The sequence below is a fragment of the Macrobrachium rosenbergii genome, chromosome 4, assembly GCF_040412425.1.
Source record: "Macrobrachium rosenbergii isolate ZJJX-2024 chromosome 4, ASM4041242v1, whole genome shotgun sequence".
NCBI classification, from domain to species: domain Eukaryota; kingdom Metazoa; phylum Arthropoda; class Malacostraca; order Decapoda; family Palaemonidae; genus Macrobrachium; species Macrobrachium rosenbergii.
Genome location: NC_089744.1, coordinates 81,985,276 through 82,003,516, shown reverse-complemented (window position 1 = coordinate 82,003,516; position 18,241 = coordinate 81,985,276). Strand labels below are relative to the sequence as shown.

Here is an 18,241-nt window from a genome sequence, read left to right as displayed (position 1 = left end):
GTAAAAAAAAAAAATAATTGACAGTTGGTTGAGAACATCGTCATATAATTGCGTGCTAGAAAAATGAAACTACAAATTGCGAACAATTGGAGAACTTTTATTTCGCTAGCACTCACGGAATCACTCTTAGCTATTCCCACAAATGAGTTTGATGAAGGTGACCGTGTGAGAGACAGACAAACAGTCAGACACGACGGCTAGAAAATTTACTGTGTAGGAGACGTTTGCCGGTGTTAGAAAGACTGTCACAAACGACTGTCAAATCTGTTACTGTCCAGAACCAGTCGATATTTAATCAAGGAAGCCTATTTCAGTCTTGTTTATTTTATACAAGCTTCGCCCCCGTAGTGGGGGTATTCCCGCCAGTGCACCTCACTGTAGGCGTTACTTGAAGGTTCTTTGCAGCGTCCCTTCGTCCCCTAGCAGCAACCCCTTTCATTCCTTTTACTGTGCCTCCGTCCGTGTTCTTTCTTCCATCTTACTTTCCACCCGCTTCTAACAATTGTTTCCTAGTGCAGCTGCGAGGTTTTCCTCCTGTTACACCTCCCAAACCATTTACTCTCAATTCCCCTTTCAGTGCTGAATGACCCCATAGGTCCCAGCGCTTGGCCTTTGGCCTAGATGGTAAACTCTATTCTCTGTACAAGCTTCGCAAAGCGGTTTTAGGGATGTAGCCTCCTCCCTATGCGTGGTTGTATGTCATTCTGTCAGGATTACTTTTGTTTACCAAGTGACTTGGTGGGTAATTGTTTGTACTTCAGTTACATTTAGCACATGTACACCATTCAGTACTGTCATGGCTAAGTTAGGAAGACGATCCGCCATTTCCCGAGATGTAACCGAGTACTGGGATCTTTCCCTGAAAAAAGCGGGATGCCATATCTTAAAAATTAATCATAGAATTTTCTTGAAAATAATCTCATTACGTTTCCTAAACCCAAATTATCATAGCATAGCTCACCCAACCTAACCTAACCAAACCTAACCTAACTAACCTAACCTAGGCGCATGGGGAAAAAACTTGGGCTGGTGCAATACTAGTATACATCCCGGGAATATTATGCAGACGGTCCAGGTTGGGCAGTTATGACAAAAATCTCACTCGTTTTTGCTTTATATTTATTTGATGATTGGGATTTTAAGGTTAATATTTTACGCCTTATTCATGAAGTGATTTATTTGAATTAAGTAAATATTGTCGTCTATTTGAACTAAGTAAATATTGTCTATTTGAACTGAGTAACTATCGTCTATTTAAACTAAGTAAATATCGTCTGTTTGAACTAAGTAAATATTGTCTATTTGAAGTAAGTAAATATCGTATATTTGAACTAAGTAAATATCGTCTATTTGAACTAATACCGTTGTCTATTTGAATTAAGTAAATGTCTTCATCTATTTGATTTAATAAATATCGTTGTCTATTTGAATTAAGTAAATATCATCGTCTATTTGAACTAAGTAAATATCGTCTATTTGAACTAAGTAAATAACGTCTATTTGAACTAATAAATATCGTCGTCTATTTGAATGAGATATTGTCGTGTATTTGAATTAAATAGATATCGTCGTCTTTTTGAATTGAATGAATATCGTCGTCTGTTTGAATTATATAAATATCATCGTCTGTTGTGAATGATTATATATCGTCTTCTATTTGAAATAATTAGATATCATTGTCTATTTGAATTAAATGTCGTTGTCTGTATGAGTTAAATAAGTACCGTCTTTTATTTGAATTAAATAGATATTGTCATCTATTTCAATTAAATAACTATCGTCGGTTATTTGAATTAGATAAATATCGTCTATTTGAATTCAATAAACATCTTCGTCTATTTGAATTGAATAGGTATAATCATCTGTTAAAATTAAATAGATATCTTCACCTATTTGAAATAGATAAATATCACCGTCTAGTTGAAGTAAATAGATATCGTCATCTATTTGAATTCAATAAACATCGTCATCTAATTTGGATTAAATAGGTATAGTCATCTATTAAAATTAAATAGATATCTGCGCGTATTTGAATTAGATAAATATCGCTGTCTGTTTGAATTAAATAGATTAGTCATCTATTAAAATTAAACAGATATCTTTGCCTATTTGAATTAGATAAATGTCACCATCTAGTTGAATTCAATAAACATCGTCATCTATTTGAATTAAATAGATTAGTCGTCTGTTAAAATTAAATAGAAAACTTAACCTATTTGAATTTGATAAATATCGTCGTCTATTTGAATTAGATAAATATTATCTATTTGAATTAAATAGATATCGTTGTTTGTTAAAATTAAATAGATATCTTCACCTATTTGAATTAGATAAATATCGCCGTCTATTTGAATTCAATAAACATCGTCATCAGTTTGAATTAAATAGGTATAGTCATCTATTAAAATTAGATAGATATCTTCCCGTATTGAATTAGGTAAATATCGTCGTCTATTTGAACTAGATAAATATTATCTATTTAAATTAAATATATATCGGTGTCTATTTGAATTAAATATGTACCATCGTCTTATACTCATGGAAGGGTATTTTCGGTAGGGGGAGGGGTGGGAAAGGAGGGGAGAATGGCAGGGGGAGGGGAGGATCTTCCTTCAAACTCTAAATAGGAAATAATAAACGACTGAATGTTTAAGCAGATTAATTCCCTCGTTTTTCCCATTCTTTTCCTACTTATTGAACATCGATTTTCTCTTATGACTCGATAACAAAGACACTTCGTTCAAGAGTAAGTCTTAAAGTCTAATATTTTCTATTCGAATTTTGGAGGATATGTCATATTGCATAAGCCGTCATTACGTAGAAATTATCTTTGCATGTTCGATATCGTAAAGATAATGGCAACATCCGGATCCTTTTGGTGTTTCCTAGGAGAAATTTATAATGAGCGTCATTATCCCTTCCTTAATTACCCGTCAGTTTCTACTGCAGCTTTTTTTTTCGTCGTTGGAAAATGTGGCCGCTGTTTTGTTTCCCGTATAATTTACGGTGTTTACGTTAAGGAGATGAATGTATCTTTATATAATAACACTTACACGTACACACACTCACACACCCAGCATACACTCACAAACACACACACTTAGACGACTTTCAGTTTGTTTTTCGTCAGAAACTTTCTTCTTCTGGAAATCGTTATCATTATAATTACGGTGACAACATTGAAAGGGAAAAAGTGAACGGCTCTTTGCGTGTGTGGGTGATTGATTGATTTTTTGTTTATGTTTTTCACTTTAAAGTTGTTTATTTTTTTTATTTTGAGTTTATGTGAAAGGAACCTAATGAGGGAGGGTATCTCAGATTTAGCTGTTTCCATGAAGGGATAATTAATGGAGAACCTCCATTTATATATATATATATATATATATATATATATATATATATATATATATATATATATATATATATAAATATATATATATTATGCATGCAAAATGAAAATTTCCAAACGCTTTCACGCTTTTTATGTAAATTCATCATCTCTCTTGTGCAAAGCTGAACTCAACACCATTGCGTTACTGAATGTGAAAACATGCGCAGCAATCCTACCGTGAACTATGAAACACTCCCATAAAAAGACTACCCGATTTTTACCTATGCACAAGAACTAAGTAGGACATAAATCCGACGTTTCCTCTCGGTAAAGTCATGCCTTTTGACAGCTGCTAAAGTGAAAGTCATCCTTCATCATCTCTTGTTGGCGTAAGTTTGCATATTTGCATTCTTCTTGTCCTCAAGTTTAGACTCATCATGTTGGAAAGCTTTACACATCCCGGCTGGTGTGCCAGTTATTTTATGGATGCGTTTGATACTTAAGTTAAATTCTTTGTATTTTTTACTGTATTTTGCGTAAAAGCGCATTCTTTGAATGATTTGCTGAGTTGGATCGGAATAGGCACGGAAATCCATTCAAATATTACTCATTACAGCCATAATTATGAATTTCGTAAGCGCAAATCACACGAACCTTCAGGAAGAGCGTAGAAAATAGTGAGATAGCACTAATGTATCATTGCATTGTACTTGTTACCTGATGGCATAACCCAGTTTCAACCCTTCACGCCCATTGCAAACTAATCGCTTCACAGAAGCCGAAATGAAGACAAATTATTATGGTACTAATTTATACATAAGTTTAGCTCCACCGATCAGCGAAGCGAAACTTACATATAGATTAGTATCATATTAAGACAGGCTACGTATCAGAGCGTTTAATATCGTCCATCACGCCTTCGTGAAAGTCATTGTAGTTCATGATAATAACTAGTCGTTTAGAGATAATCAAGGTGGAAGCGTCCTCTTGGAAGCCGTGAGAGTGAGACGCTGCATTTGTTGGGAAGCTTAATGCTGTTGACAGTGGTGATGCTATTGGAGAATTGTAGTAGATTACGAGCCAGCATGCGCTGATATGTTTGCCAATGGCTTCGATTTGACATTAGGTTTCCGTGTAATGTTTCGACGAATCACACTAGCAAGTTAAGTTAATTGATGCGGCAGCTAGGAGACTGTGTATTTAATAAACGTAATTGCGTTATGACGAGATTGCTCTTTACTAACCACATTAGTTACCATGATGTTTATTGATGTTTGACCAATCTCGCGTATCCGGTAGCTTATTCTAAGAGAGCTAACATTTGAACTAGTTTGGAGGTCTGTCTTGGTGTTACCCTATTTATGGTGAGTAAAAATTTACACAGTTACATTCTTATCAATTACTTGCGCGTTTTTGTTTGTGTACGTATGCTGTAAATGTATGCAGTACGTGGATGCGGTAGGCTATATATTGGATTTGTAATGTACACTTATGTTTATGTGTGTTGTAAATTCTGTTAATGTTCATGTAAATATTCAATGAGTAATAGCTTCGTATACTGCTTGTTTTTTGACACGGCATTCCCGAAAATATAAGTGGTATAATATTAAGGAAAATGATAGCTTCAAGTATATTTTCAATTATCCAAACGAATAGAGGAATAGACCCCAAGTCGGTCAAAGAGGAAAACTAGCGCAGCATTTGAAGAGTAAGACCTGCCTTAAAAAAAAAAAAGTATATATTGAAGCAAAAGAACTAGGCTATTGTATGACTACAAAAATCCCTCCCTTCTCGCTACAGTTCGCTCCGTTACCGTTTCTAGAATAACGTTGTGATGGCAAGCTTCAAACCAACCGCTTCTGAAATGACAAGATGTGACTCAGCGCATCTGGTAGAATGAGGAATACGCGCACGCGCATTCCAAAAGCTGGGGGTGGGGATGTGCGGTGACTTTCTTTTACTTCTTCCTCTTCTTCTTCTTCCAGATCTAGATGACAGGTTACAGAAGGGTTTTTTTTCTGTGTATGTGATTCTTCGCTGAGGTTTCTTTTGTCATGTGCGTGCTGAAGCGTGAGGGAGTTTTTTTTTCCCTGGTAAAGTTTTTGTAGGGCAAAGGACGGTTAGAAGCATAGAGGCAAATCATGTTTTCATTATGTATTTTATATATTTATATATATTATATACATATATGTATATGTATATACTGTATGTATGTGTTTATATATATATATATATATATATATATATATATATATATATATATATATATATATATTTTGTGTGCGTATGTATAATGTGTGCATGAACTCGGTCAAATTGTGCAGTACTGCAAAAGATGCTGAGGACTTTTGAATAAGTCAGCAAAGAAAGTCAACCGCATTATTTGGCTTATTCATTTAATAACCTTTAAAGATGTGTACAATGTATGAACGTTTTCGAGCAATCATTTCGGTAAACATTTTCCTTAATGTTCGATATTTGTTAGGAAAGTTACGCTAGTATTGTAAATTGGGGAAAGTCTATGTTTGTGGAAGATTGCGGTCCTTAATCACCATTTGATCATTATATACAGGGTTGTCTATTGGAGGACGTTACATATATATGATAATATATATATATATATATATATATATAAATATATATATATATATATTATATATATATATATGCACACTATATATATATCATATAGTCCGTTTATATATATATATATATATATGCATATATTGCATATATACATTATATACATATATATATATATATATATATATAAATATATATAGTATACATATATATATATATATATACATATATATGTGTGTGTGTGTCAAATATAAGGGAGCACATAGAAACCCCAAGATGTGGAAAATAAAGGCTATATTTCAGAGACCAAACTGTCTCTCTCCTCAGGCAAACTAGTCACTATTTGCCTGAGGAGAGGGACAGTTTGGTCTCTGAAACATAGCCTTTATTTTCCCCATTTTGGCGTTTCTATGGGCTCCTTATATTTGATGGAGTGGAATTCTGTTTTAACAGAAAATATTTCAGTCATCATATATATATACATATATATATATATATATATATATATATATATATATATATATATATATATATATTATATATATATATATATATATATATATATATATATATATATATATATATATATATATATATATATATATATATATATATATATATATATATATATGGCGTTCTTTTGTTACCTGAAGCCTGTGATTTCGCAGATGAATTCTTTTCCTATTATTTTTGCTGGAGGGTTGCAGAGTTATTGTGCAAGTACGAATTTTTGTAGCGTGAATGTGACATTTATAGGTGTGTTCTTATGGTAAAATATAAATTCATATTTGTCCATATGAATATATATGTGCGTATATATATGTATATAAATATATATATTCATACATACATACAGTACATACACACACACATACACGCACACACACACACACACATATATATATATATATATATATATATATATATATATATATATATATATATATATATATATATATATATATATATATATATATATATATATATATATATATGGTGGTAACTTATCTAACTACGAACGAAGCATCAAATCCTCATTTATAAATTTACTTTTAATTTCCAGTTTTGATTTCATAATACTGTATGGATTCTACGGTATTAAGTGTTTTGTTCAATTTTGAGAATTGACGTTCATTCCTAGTGAAGTAAATGCATTGCTGAAAATGTGGAATATCTGAGGATTAAAAAAAAATAGCGAGGAACAAAAGATAAATGTGAAAATGGAGCTCATAAATCAGCATTGGTTCTCACTGGTCACCTGTGCCATTCTATCGACTGCTTCAAAAACATCCTTGGCGTGGCCTCACGACTCGCACATCCTAAACAGCGATTCCGAAGGAGCAAACATCCTCATCCTTCATCCAATTTATGCCGGGAGCCACGAACTGACCCTCCGGAGATTCGGAGAGGAGTTGGTCAAACGAGGTCACAAGGTCACGCAGGTTCGATGGAAGTCCAGCAACACCCAAGAGGTCAATTCGACTGTGGAGGTCTTGACCTTACGGCCCGACAATCGCGATTTGCGGTGAGTCTCAGTTTTGGTTTCTGTCTTTATTTTCCTTTATTGTGTTTAGGAATCTCAAGGCGATTGTACCTTGTTTTTTATATGCTTAGAGTGTATTTTGATAAACGCGATGCGATTTTCTAATTGTCGATTTGATATTGAACTGAAATTTTTAAGCGTTCAGAAATGGTTTATGGGCATCCTGCCCTAAGTGGAAAGCTGCAGTATCTGCAGAATTTTCGAAATTGAGATATGCCACTTATTGGGCTCGTGAAACACAATATACACAAGTTACTGCAGTTTCAGAATGATTCTTCAATGCTTTCCACGAGTATTTAGGGGGTCCCATTTGCACTATCTGCAAAATCAGTAGTAAGGCAAGGGAAAACTGCATTATCTACCATTTTTCTCAGTTTTGTATTTTTGCAGATACTGCAGTCTTCCATTTTAGGGCAGCATTACATGATAACAAAATCGTGAACTCAGCCTGTTTAACTTGAATAATAGGGCGCGAAATTTTTATGAGGCGGGTTTACACCTTAGATAATGTAAGTATTAATGTTACAAAGGCATGCATTAACGGGTTTACAGTGCGTAAATTTTATGACATGCAATGTTCCAGCAGCTGCTGGGAGTTGTGGAGTATTTTAATTTTGAATTATATGAGATTTTAAATCTGGGTTATATTTTAGAACAGTGGTTCTTAACCTTTTTTTGGCAGCAACCCAAAATATTGTCCAAATTAACCATGGCCATTCAACGGCCGTTAAATTTAAAAGGCAAGTGTCCATGTTGGGAAGATTTCTGACCTCAATTAATTGTTCTGTGTCTCTGTAATGTTCTGCCTAGATATTAATGAATTATGTATTCTTAATATAATATTTTCTCTAATAATTATTATTATAATAAGAGTATTGGGGAAATAATAAGCCCATAAAGCTATAACACTGGGGACCCATTGAAATACGGTCGCGACCCTGGGGCTACGAACCACTGATCTAGAAGAATTTATGTAAGAAAGTTTAAAAATGATCGTAATCTTATTAGTCGCAGAATTACATATCCAGATTAACAAATTTCTACGACATCGGTAAATTGTGATTTATCCCAGAGTAAGTGCACTCATGTGAATAAAATTATTTTTTATCTGAGGCCTCTTCCTAAGGTATTAGGCCATAATATTTTTTCATTCCAGTTGATTTTTATTTCACTGATTTTGATTTGACAAAAACATCGAGTATTCCGCGTCGCTGACGGTCCTCAAAATGCAGTCGGTTTCATGACCTCATAGGTCCCAGTGCTTGGCCTTTGCCCTAAACTATACTACATTCCATTCCATTCCATCAAACTTATATCGTTACATTTGAATCAAACTCCAGGCACCTGAAACTTTTTGCACGATCGTTGAAAGACCGGATTTACGACAAACAGCAGAGAAACTCATACACCGAGATTTATATCAGATATTTTACCAGCGTACAAGTTAGTGCTCTCGCAGCTGACCGCGAATGAAGAATGGGCCAGAATATTGCCGGTCATGTTTATACCGCGGCAGTGCAATTGCAGATAACACATCAATAACAACTGTGGAATTACGTTGTAGTTGCTTATGCTCTATTACTTCTCTCGTTTTTTCCGGACTTTGACCTTGCATAATACGTTACTGCGATGACTCTGAAAGTTTAGACCGCTTCCTGGAGGAAGGAAGGAGAAGAAGGAGGAGGAGGAGAAGGAGGAGGAGAAGGAGGAGAAGGAGGAGGAGGAGGAGGAGGAGGAGGAGGAGGAGGAGGAATTCCATAATGGACTGCTTTACAATTTTTGGCAACATTTTTAGATCTGAATTCAGTTGCATCTTGGTCAGAAGATTGCCGTCTGTCTGTTTATTATTATTATTATTATTATTATTATTATTATTATTATTATTATTATTATTATTATTATTATTATTATTATTATTATTATTTTGGAAGTAAACACTCTTCCAGATATACTTCATTGAAAAGTATGGAAGTTTGTATGTCTCTGGGCTTATGGTGCGCCTTCTCAACAATTATAAGCCAAGTTGAGAAGCCGCAGTTATAAACTGCTATTCTTTTCAATGAAGTATTATTATTATTATTATTATTATTATTATTATTATTATTATTATTATTATTATTATTATTATTATTATTATTCAACCGTACCTCTGTACTTGCTTTGTCCTGTTCGGAACTTCACGTCAAGTTCAAGATTACGCTTTTGTCGTGAAAATAAAAAACTAAGAATAAACTAAAGAAAAAATAAAGAAAGGCACATGAAGAACAGCAGCGAAAAAAAGAACAAAGTGTTTTGCAAATTCACGTAGTCGCATCCACTCTATTGACAGTGCTCTTTAAAATATGATTGATGAGCCTTCATTGAACCTCAAAGTGGCTCGGGCCCTCATTGGAGTGGAAGTTTCAGTTTCCCTAAGAATCCTGAGGCTCATAAAAGACTAATTCAGTGAAGTTCTTAAATAAAAACGCGTAAAGGTTAATGAGAATGAGGAACCATGCCCTAATAATATGATTAAGGAAATTAAAAAACAAGTAAAAAATGCGCCGAAGTTTCTTCGGCGCAGTCGAGTTTTCTGTACAGCCGCTACAGCGTATAATCAAGGCCACCGAAAATAGATAACTTTCGGTGGTCTCGTTATAATGCTGTACGAGACGCGGCCCATGAAACTTTAACCACGGGCCGTTGGTGGCCTATCCTATATCGTTGCTAGAAGCACGATTATGGCTAACTTTAACCTTAAATAAAATAAAAACTACTGAGGTTAGAGGGCTGCAGTTTGGTATGTTTGATGATTTGTGGGTGAATGATCAACACACTCATTTGCAGCCCTCTATCCTTAGTAGTTTCTAAGATCTGAGGGAGGACAGAAAAGTTCTGGCAGAATAAAGTGCGGACGGACAAACAAAGCCGGCACAATAGTTTTACTTTTACAAAAAACTAACAAACGATATGATGATAAATTGTAGCAAAGATCAGAAGTCACTAACAAAGAGATATGTCACAAATTAAGAGTTTGTGAAAAGGTTAGAGAATATTGAATATTTGAGCGGTACAAAGCGTCAAGAACTGATGGGTGAATGAGGGTTTGGGAAGAAAAAGGCATGTTGGGAGGAAGGGAAAGGTTAAACGTTGATTTTTATAGTTTACACTTACCAGAAGTCGTCAAAACTGGTACATAATTATAGTTTTTTTTTTTTAATTATCCGAAATATAACTGCAATAATAAGTTTTATCCTTACGTAAAATCAGTGAAATCCTTCATATTATTATTATTATTATTATTATTATTATTATTATTATTATTATTATTATTATTATTATTATTATTAATGAACTATGGTTATGAATGAGCCGGTCATGTTCCAAACTGCTTCTCCGTGATTTGTTTATACCTATCGGTAACTCAATATTTTTTATCACATCACGTTTCAGATCTATACATTAATTACCACTATCACGCTATTATGGATGTCCCGGTGACAGACTGGTGACAGACTGTCCGGTACGAGAGGTTTCTGTTATTTGTTCTGAAGCTCGCAGTGCAAGGAAGGCCATAATGTTTCTTTCAAGCACCATGCGTCCTGATCTTAGTTTTCTCTGGCATATTTCTACTTACGAAATGTTTATGTTCATCTGTTTCACTGATTTATTACCTGGGCAAAGCTATACATAGCAGCGTGTGGACGGAAACCAGGTGCCCGACCCCAGGTCTCCGTGGCCTGCACGCTGAGTGAGAGCAATTTTTTGTTAACAGTCAGTCAAATAACAATAACATGAGACGTAACGTACCTACAGTTATATAAAATATATATTGGCGAAAAGGCCAGGAAATTATACATACAAATATATACATGAGATTCTTGCTGCGTTGATAGATGCGATACATGATCGTAATTAATGGGTAAAGAAGACGTCTTGACACATGATTTATCTTTATTTGTTTTTTTTTTTTTTTGCCAATTATCGCCTGTTTTTCATTTTAATCTTCGCTTTTGCAAGTGATTCTTGGTATAGGCTGGTTCCGTCTGAGTGTAACCACGTACTTGACTAGTAATTATCATATGCAACAGACGGGGGAAGAGAAGTCTTCCCAGTACTTGGGGAAGACTATTTTCTGCGGAACAAGTTTCGAACTGACCAAACTGAAGAGAAACTGCCCTAGCCCTAGGGAAACGTGAGCCTCTAGTTACTGGCGAAGGTTACATGAGTTTCGTAGTGAGTACAAAGGATTACCTTCATATTGCTTTGGACGTTCATAGACAGATTTCATCATACTGCTAATAGTAACGATAAACATTACTATTAGCAGTATGATGAATGTTATTGGGAAATGAGAACTGAGAAGCCGTTCAATGTTTCTGCTTTCCTACTTGGTATCTGAATGTTATATTCCCTATAAATTCTAAAATGAAATTCATTTTCATTGATCTTTCTTTTTTTTGTATTTGTTTATTAAAGTTTGTTTTTATATACATTTATCTCTTCAGGAATTTACAGTTCGCCATTAAAATACGCTATACTATTATTCGCCAAACGTTCACGGACCTATTGATGTTTTAAGCGGCTAACTCCCGACGGAATTTTGTTTTTCAAAGTACAAACTATATCAGTCTTAATTTTGCTGTCTTGTACACGTGTAGTGCTAACATAACCAGTGTGTCATGATTCTGAATTATGAAAAAAGAATCGTATTACACTAATCTGGCAATTTTAAACATGAGTCGAGGATTTTTCCCTTTGTTAATATGATAAATTGTCTCTCCTCGTCAGTTTTATTACAACTTTCATATTTACCGAAGTTTGACGTTAAAACCATTAATCCTGTTAGGAAGAGGAAAGCCCTTCTTCGCTTGTACTGTATTCCTTGTCTGAACTGAACTGAATATAGAGTTTAGGCCAAGTACTGGGACCTATGAGGTCATTCAGCGCTGGAATGGAAATTGAGAGTAGGTAGTTTGAAAGGTGTAACAGGAGGATGTTATGTATACCTTAGTTTAACCAGACCACTGAGCTGATTAACACCTCCTAGGGCTGAACGATTAGATTTATTTTACGTGGCTAAGAACCAGTTGGTTCCTAGCAAGGGGACCTGGAACCCATGATAACGAGAAATGATTTCTATCTCCAGAAATAAATTCCTCTAATTCTTCATTGGCCGGTCGGAGAATCGAACGCGGGACCAGCAGAGTGCTAGCTGAGAACGATACCCACCCGTCCAATAACAGGAGGAAAACCTCGCAGTTGCAACAAGAGAGGGTGGATTGCAAGATGGAAGAAAGAGTATGAATGTGGACAGTAAAAGGAATGAAGGGGTTGCAGCTAGGGGCCGAAGGACGCTGCAAAGAACCTTTAGTAATGCCTGCAGTACAGAAATGAGCACTACCTCCCTACGGGGTTACATTCCTTGTCTCACAGAATTACAATGATTTCTGGGACCAGAATCATTTTAATCAAATTCCTCTGCATTCTCTCTCTCTCTTCTTCATTGGCCGGTCGGAGACAAGATTAAATTCCTGGATCTCTGTGTGGTTCTTATAATTGTAAACCAGCATATATGCTATATATATGAGAACGATATATATATATATAATTTCCCGTCCAATAACAGGAGGAAAACGTTATCGCAGTTGCAACTAAAAAGAGAAGGGTGGATTTGCAAGATGGAAGAAAGAGTCATGAATGAGGTATTCAATTATCCCTTCTGAGTAGAATAAGATAGAAATCATCAACACACAATCACGTATTGGAAGGAATGATGAACCCAGGTCTCTCAGGGCAGCTAGGGGCCGAAGTTGGAACGCAGCAAAGAACCTTTAGTAATGCAATGACTTAATAGACAACATTTCATTGAATTATCCCTTCTGAGTGAATAAGATAGAAATCATCAACACAATCATGAGACGTCGGCAGGTCTCTCAGAAATTTATTTCTGTTCCACACGTGATTGTGTGTTGATGATTTCTATCTTATTCACTCAGAAGGGGATAACTGGAATGAAATGTTGTTGAGTCGGGAAGTTGGGGAAAATTCCTTGTCTCACAGAATTAGGTTCCAACTTCTTTTTGATTTCTCCAGTGGATAACGCCCTTGTATACCTGAGAGACCATTTTAATCAGATAATTTATTTTATTGTGTGTTGATCATGAAATGTTGTCTATTGGGTCATTTGAGTGAAGTTACTTGTTTTGCAAGCATTCTCTCTTTAGACTTGTTGAACGTCCTGCTTTCCACCTGAGAGACTCTCTCTGAGTTTTATTTCTGTTCCACTCTCTCTCTCTTGATGATTTCTATCTTATTCACTCAGAAGGGATAATTGAATGAAATGGAATGTCATTAAAGCAGACAAGATTAAAGTTCCTCAGGTTCCAATCTTTCTTGTATGGCCCAGTGATGGTTCTTATACTTGTCCCGTGAAGTCTATAAATTTATTTTCATCCTTTGTTTGATTTATTTTATATATATATATATATATATATATTATATATATATATATATATATATATATATATATATATATATATATTTATATATATATATATATATATATATATATATATATATATATATATATATATATATATATATATATATATAATATATATATATATATATATATATATATACGCACATATATATATGTATATATATATATATATATATAGGACGCGGTAAACTTATGTGTTCCAGCTACTTAAACCTCAAATCACTATATCAACATCCACAAAAAAAAAAAAATAAACAGTAAGGAAAAAAGCGCTGTAATTTGTGGTGTAACTGATTCGTGAGTATCTTAGAAAAAAAAGTCAATAACCTCAAAATGCGAAAAAGGAATATTTTACTACGGTTTCATATAATTATCGAGATGTTTAATATGAATTTATGTAAGAAAAAATATCAAGGATGGATGAACTTATGTATGTATATATGCATGTATGCAGTCTTACCTGATACATCTGTCTGTTTACAGTAACAATACAATGATATTTTTAGACGCGGACTTGGTGACTTCACGGAATCCTCATTTTTTTTGAGGCGCTGGGAAGCCAACGAGCAATTTCCCGAGTTTCCGAAGGAATTAACGGTACTGTTACTGCGGGAGTCAACTGTCAAGTGCAATTTAAGTCTACACCAGATGCGACTTGTTTGGGAAACTTTACGTGCATATGTGTGCTTGTGTCTGCTTGCTTGTGTAAGTCCTCTTAAAGGGACGGGAGATTGCTGTAGGTTATATGGGTCATCTTCGAGCAACTGATCCAGCTCTTTTGAGAGAGAACAGCGGCGTGTTTACGTTTTTCTTTATTGGAGGAAGTAGTAAGAGTTATTCGAGTTTCTCTCCTTTTGTGGGTCTCCTGACTTGCCCGCTTATTCGTTTTTTTTTATTGAAGTGGAATTTGTAAGAGTACGTGACTTTAATGAAAAACTGTTACTTTATATATATATATATATATATATATATATATATATATATATATATATATATATATATATATATATATATATATATATATATATATATATATATATATATATATATATATACTGTATATATAATGAGTGTGTATGAACTATATACATCTATATATGACTATTTTTATATAAAACATTGATTGTAAGTATATACTGTTTATATATATATATATATATATATATATATATATATATATATATATATATATATATATATATATATATATAGACATGTATACATATATATATTTATATATATATATATTGCGTGTATGTATTTATGCATGTATTTTTATATTTCTTCAGTCTGCTAAGTAAAGGACGATAAGTCGGAAGGCCTTCCAGCACTCCATTGTTTCTCTTTCGTTCGTGGATTTTGTCTTTATGTATGTATGTATGTATGTATGTATGTATGTATGTATATATATATATAAAACATAGTGGGATCGTCGGCAACTCGCACTCCTCGAGTTCTCACTTCGTGCCTTGCTCATGCCATGATAGATTTGCCTGTTCCTGTGAGCTAGGGATGGGACATTGGGGTGCCTCATGTATATATTAATTCTCTTGTCACTGACCTGCCCCTTGTGCTGGTGTTCCTTAGTCACCTGTAAATCTTTATACATGTAGAATTAGGAACTGTAGAAGTTTCTGCTGAACTGATTTTTCTAATGGCGCCTTTTTGCATGTAAATTAAAAACTAATTGTCCAAAGTTCATAGGCTGAATAAGAGTGGCAATAAGCATTTTTATTTCTTTTTGACCCAGAGTTTCTAAAGATGTCGCCGTATAATCCCATGGATTGGAATAACTAAAATGACAGGGAGGGATATTTATACTCGTGTGAGTGTAGCGGAATGCTGTACTATACTTGTCTCAGTAGGGACAAATGGGCAACGGGTGATTATATGCCATTGGCAAGGATGCTTTGCGTACTGATGTCATTTTTAGGGTTCTGTGGCGTGTCTTATCCAGGTGGGTAGAAGGGTACGTGAGTAAGAATTGAGATATGGGTTTTGTTAATGTAACTAAAACTTTCAGTCACCTTGAGGCAAATGGGATCCTCTGCATTATCAATATTCAAAACCTAGACATAATATCTCTCTCATAGGTCTAATTTTGTGGTTGCCGATAATATGGCTATAAACGGCACTTCTCTGTTGGTGGCTGGCGATCCTGTCCTTGTTTACACTCGTCTGTAGACCACGTTCGTCTTCTGAAGGAGGTCTGATGCAGGGAAGCTATTTTTCATCAATAGCTGTTGATACCATTTTATCTTCATGGACAGTGAGACTGATGTTTTGGCTGGGTTGGCAGGGAATACGTTCTTTTTTATGCTATCCCAAAGGGACTCTCTCGTCTCCCAGGTAATGATTGTTCGTAAACTCCTGGTAATATAGTTTGATACGTGGGGAGATGCATTTTCATTTTTTGGCTCGTAGTCTTCGTTCTTATATCGCCTCTTAATCTCTTTTGATATTATTTTGGTTATCCTTATTCGTATATCAATTTTTGACAGTGATAAGGGCACTACTGCCCAAAGCCTTGTGAGTGGCAGTCCAGTTTGTCATTACACTACAGAGGTATCTGCTTAGGAGTCCGCTGTACTGTTCAGAGAGGCCCAGTCAAGTAGTTTTGGTATAAACTTCTGCCTGGGACCTTCTCTCCTCCTGAGTCACATGATCACCAAAGAAGAGCAATTTGGTGGTATTGAGGTCAAAGGTAAACTTGCCCCTAAACTAATCAGTGAAGGCTTCACGAAGATCTAGCTCTTCCTCGTCAACACAGAGAAGGTGACATTGTACAGTGTCTGCAGCAGGCAGGAAAAGGGCATCTTTTAGGGGCGAACGCCGCTCCTTGATGATTCCCACATAAAAGTTAGCAAAGAGGACTCCCAGGAAGGAGTCCAAGCCTGCTCTGTCTAGGTAAATGATATGGTATGAAGGGGGACTTCTTAAGCACGTATCTCAGGGAGTTTCTTAAGGGAGCATTCAAGGATATCAAGTGAATGGGTCGTCTTCACAGTAATATTCAGCCTTTGCTCTGAACAGAATACGGGAGGACATGAAAATTTCTTACTTGAATGATTTTTCTTTTTCACTAAGATACTAAGTACCTGGTACTTGGATAATCCTTAAGGTATCGGAAGAGGGAATAGGTCAAGGGAAGAAACGAAAGGAGGGAATGTTTATATCAAGGGAAAATGGAAAGAGGGGAAGATATAAACAGAAGAAAATAACGATAATAATGACTTTCTCGCATCACGAGGAATTGCTGTTTTCGTAAGTTTCAAGTTTATTGCAGCATTGGTATAGGTAGGTAGGCATGTGTAACCAGCGTAATATCTAAGATGATAAGAAAAATAGCGGATTTCTTTGGCATCAAGAAAAAATAACAATGGGTGTTGGAAGGGAAGTCATAACTCACTATTTTGGCAGATCACGTTCTCATACTGTCCAGCACTCTGTTAGTGCAATCGTCTGTGCTTCGGGCACTTCAGAAATGTCTCCTTTCATTTCCTCTCGTTCTTTTGTTTCTCCTGAGTCATCCTTTCTGCCAAAAACCTTCATGTCACGTCGAGTCCATTCGGCCAACACCAAAGGCGGTAGAAAAACGGCCCGCTGGAAATACTGACGAAAGTAGAAAGGCAGGTAAAAGTACTTCGTGTGAAATCGGGATTGTGATGCCTCTGTGTGTGTGTGTGTGACAATATGAGCTCCATCTCCCCCCTAAAGGGTTGATGTACTGCCAACCGCAACCATAACACGCGACATCAACCGACCGTTTAAACGGTACGTTTCAACTTAACGTAATGCAGCTGTGGAAAAAATGGGTTCTTGTAGGATTATAATCGTTATTACGCTTTATTCATTCCTTGTGTCTCTGTCTCTACACACACAATTATTATCCATATGTATAAATACACACGAGCACACACATGCATATATATGTATGGATGTGTATGTGTGTTTGTAGTGTAAAAGCAGTCATGTAAGTTTTATTATAACAACAATCTTCGTCTCTTCGTTATCAAAGAAAGAAATCCGCAATTTCTTTAATTTATACGTATTAACCGTATTACATTCTTGAATAATAATAATAATAATAATAATAATAATAATGAATAATAATAATAATAATAATAATAATAATAATAATAATAATAATAATAATAATAATAATAATAATAATAATAATAATATTTTAATGTCTTCAGGGAGTGATAATGATCATTTTATTTCAAAATGAAAAAATATCATGAACTCGTATGCCCTAACTTTAAAGTCCTTTGTAAATTCCCTTTGAAAATACAAAAAA

The 18,241-nt window shown here is 34.8% G+C and overlaps 1 protein-coding gene across 1 annotated transcript in view; it reads left to right on the top strand.

The window, feature by feature from the left end:
- The window catches only part of LOC136838136 (UDP-glucuronosyltransferase 1A8-like), a 57,902-nt gene that overhangs the window by 3,978 nt on the left and 35,683 nt on the right, over window positions 1–18,241 (top strand). Inside the window, exon 2 of the mRNA XM_067102990.1 lies at window positions 6,978–7,439. Within this exon, the coding sequence (XP_066959091.1) occupies window positions 7,135–7,439 (305 nt within the window). The 5' untranslated portion in view covers window positions 6,978–7,134. The remainder of the gene's footprint in view (window positions 1–6,977; window positions 7,440–18,241) is intronic.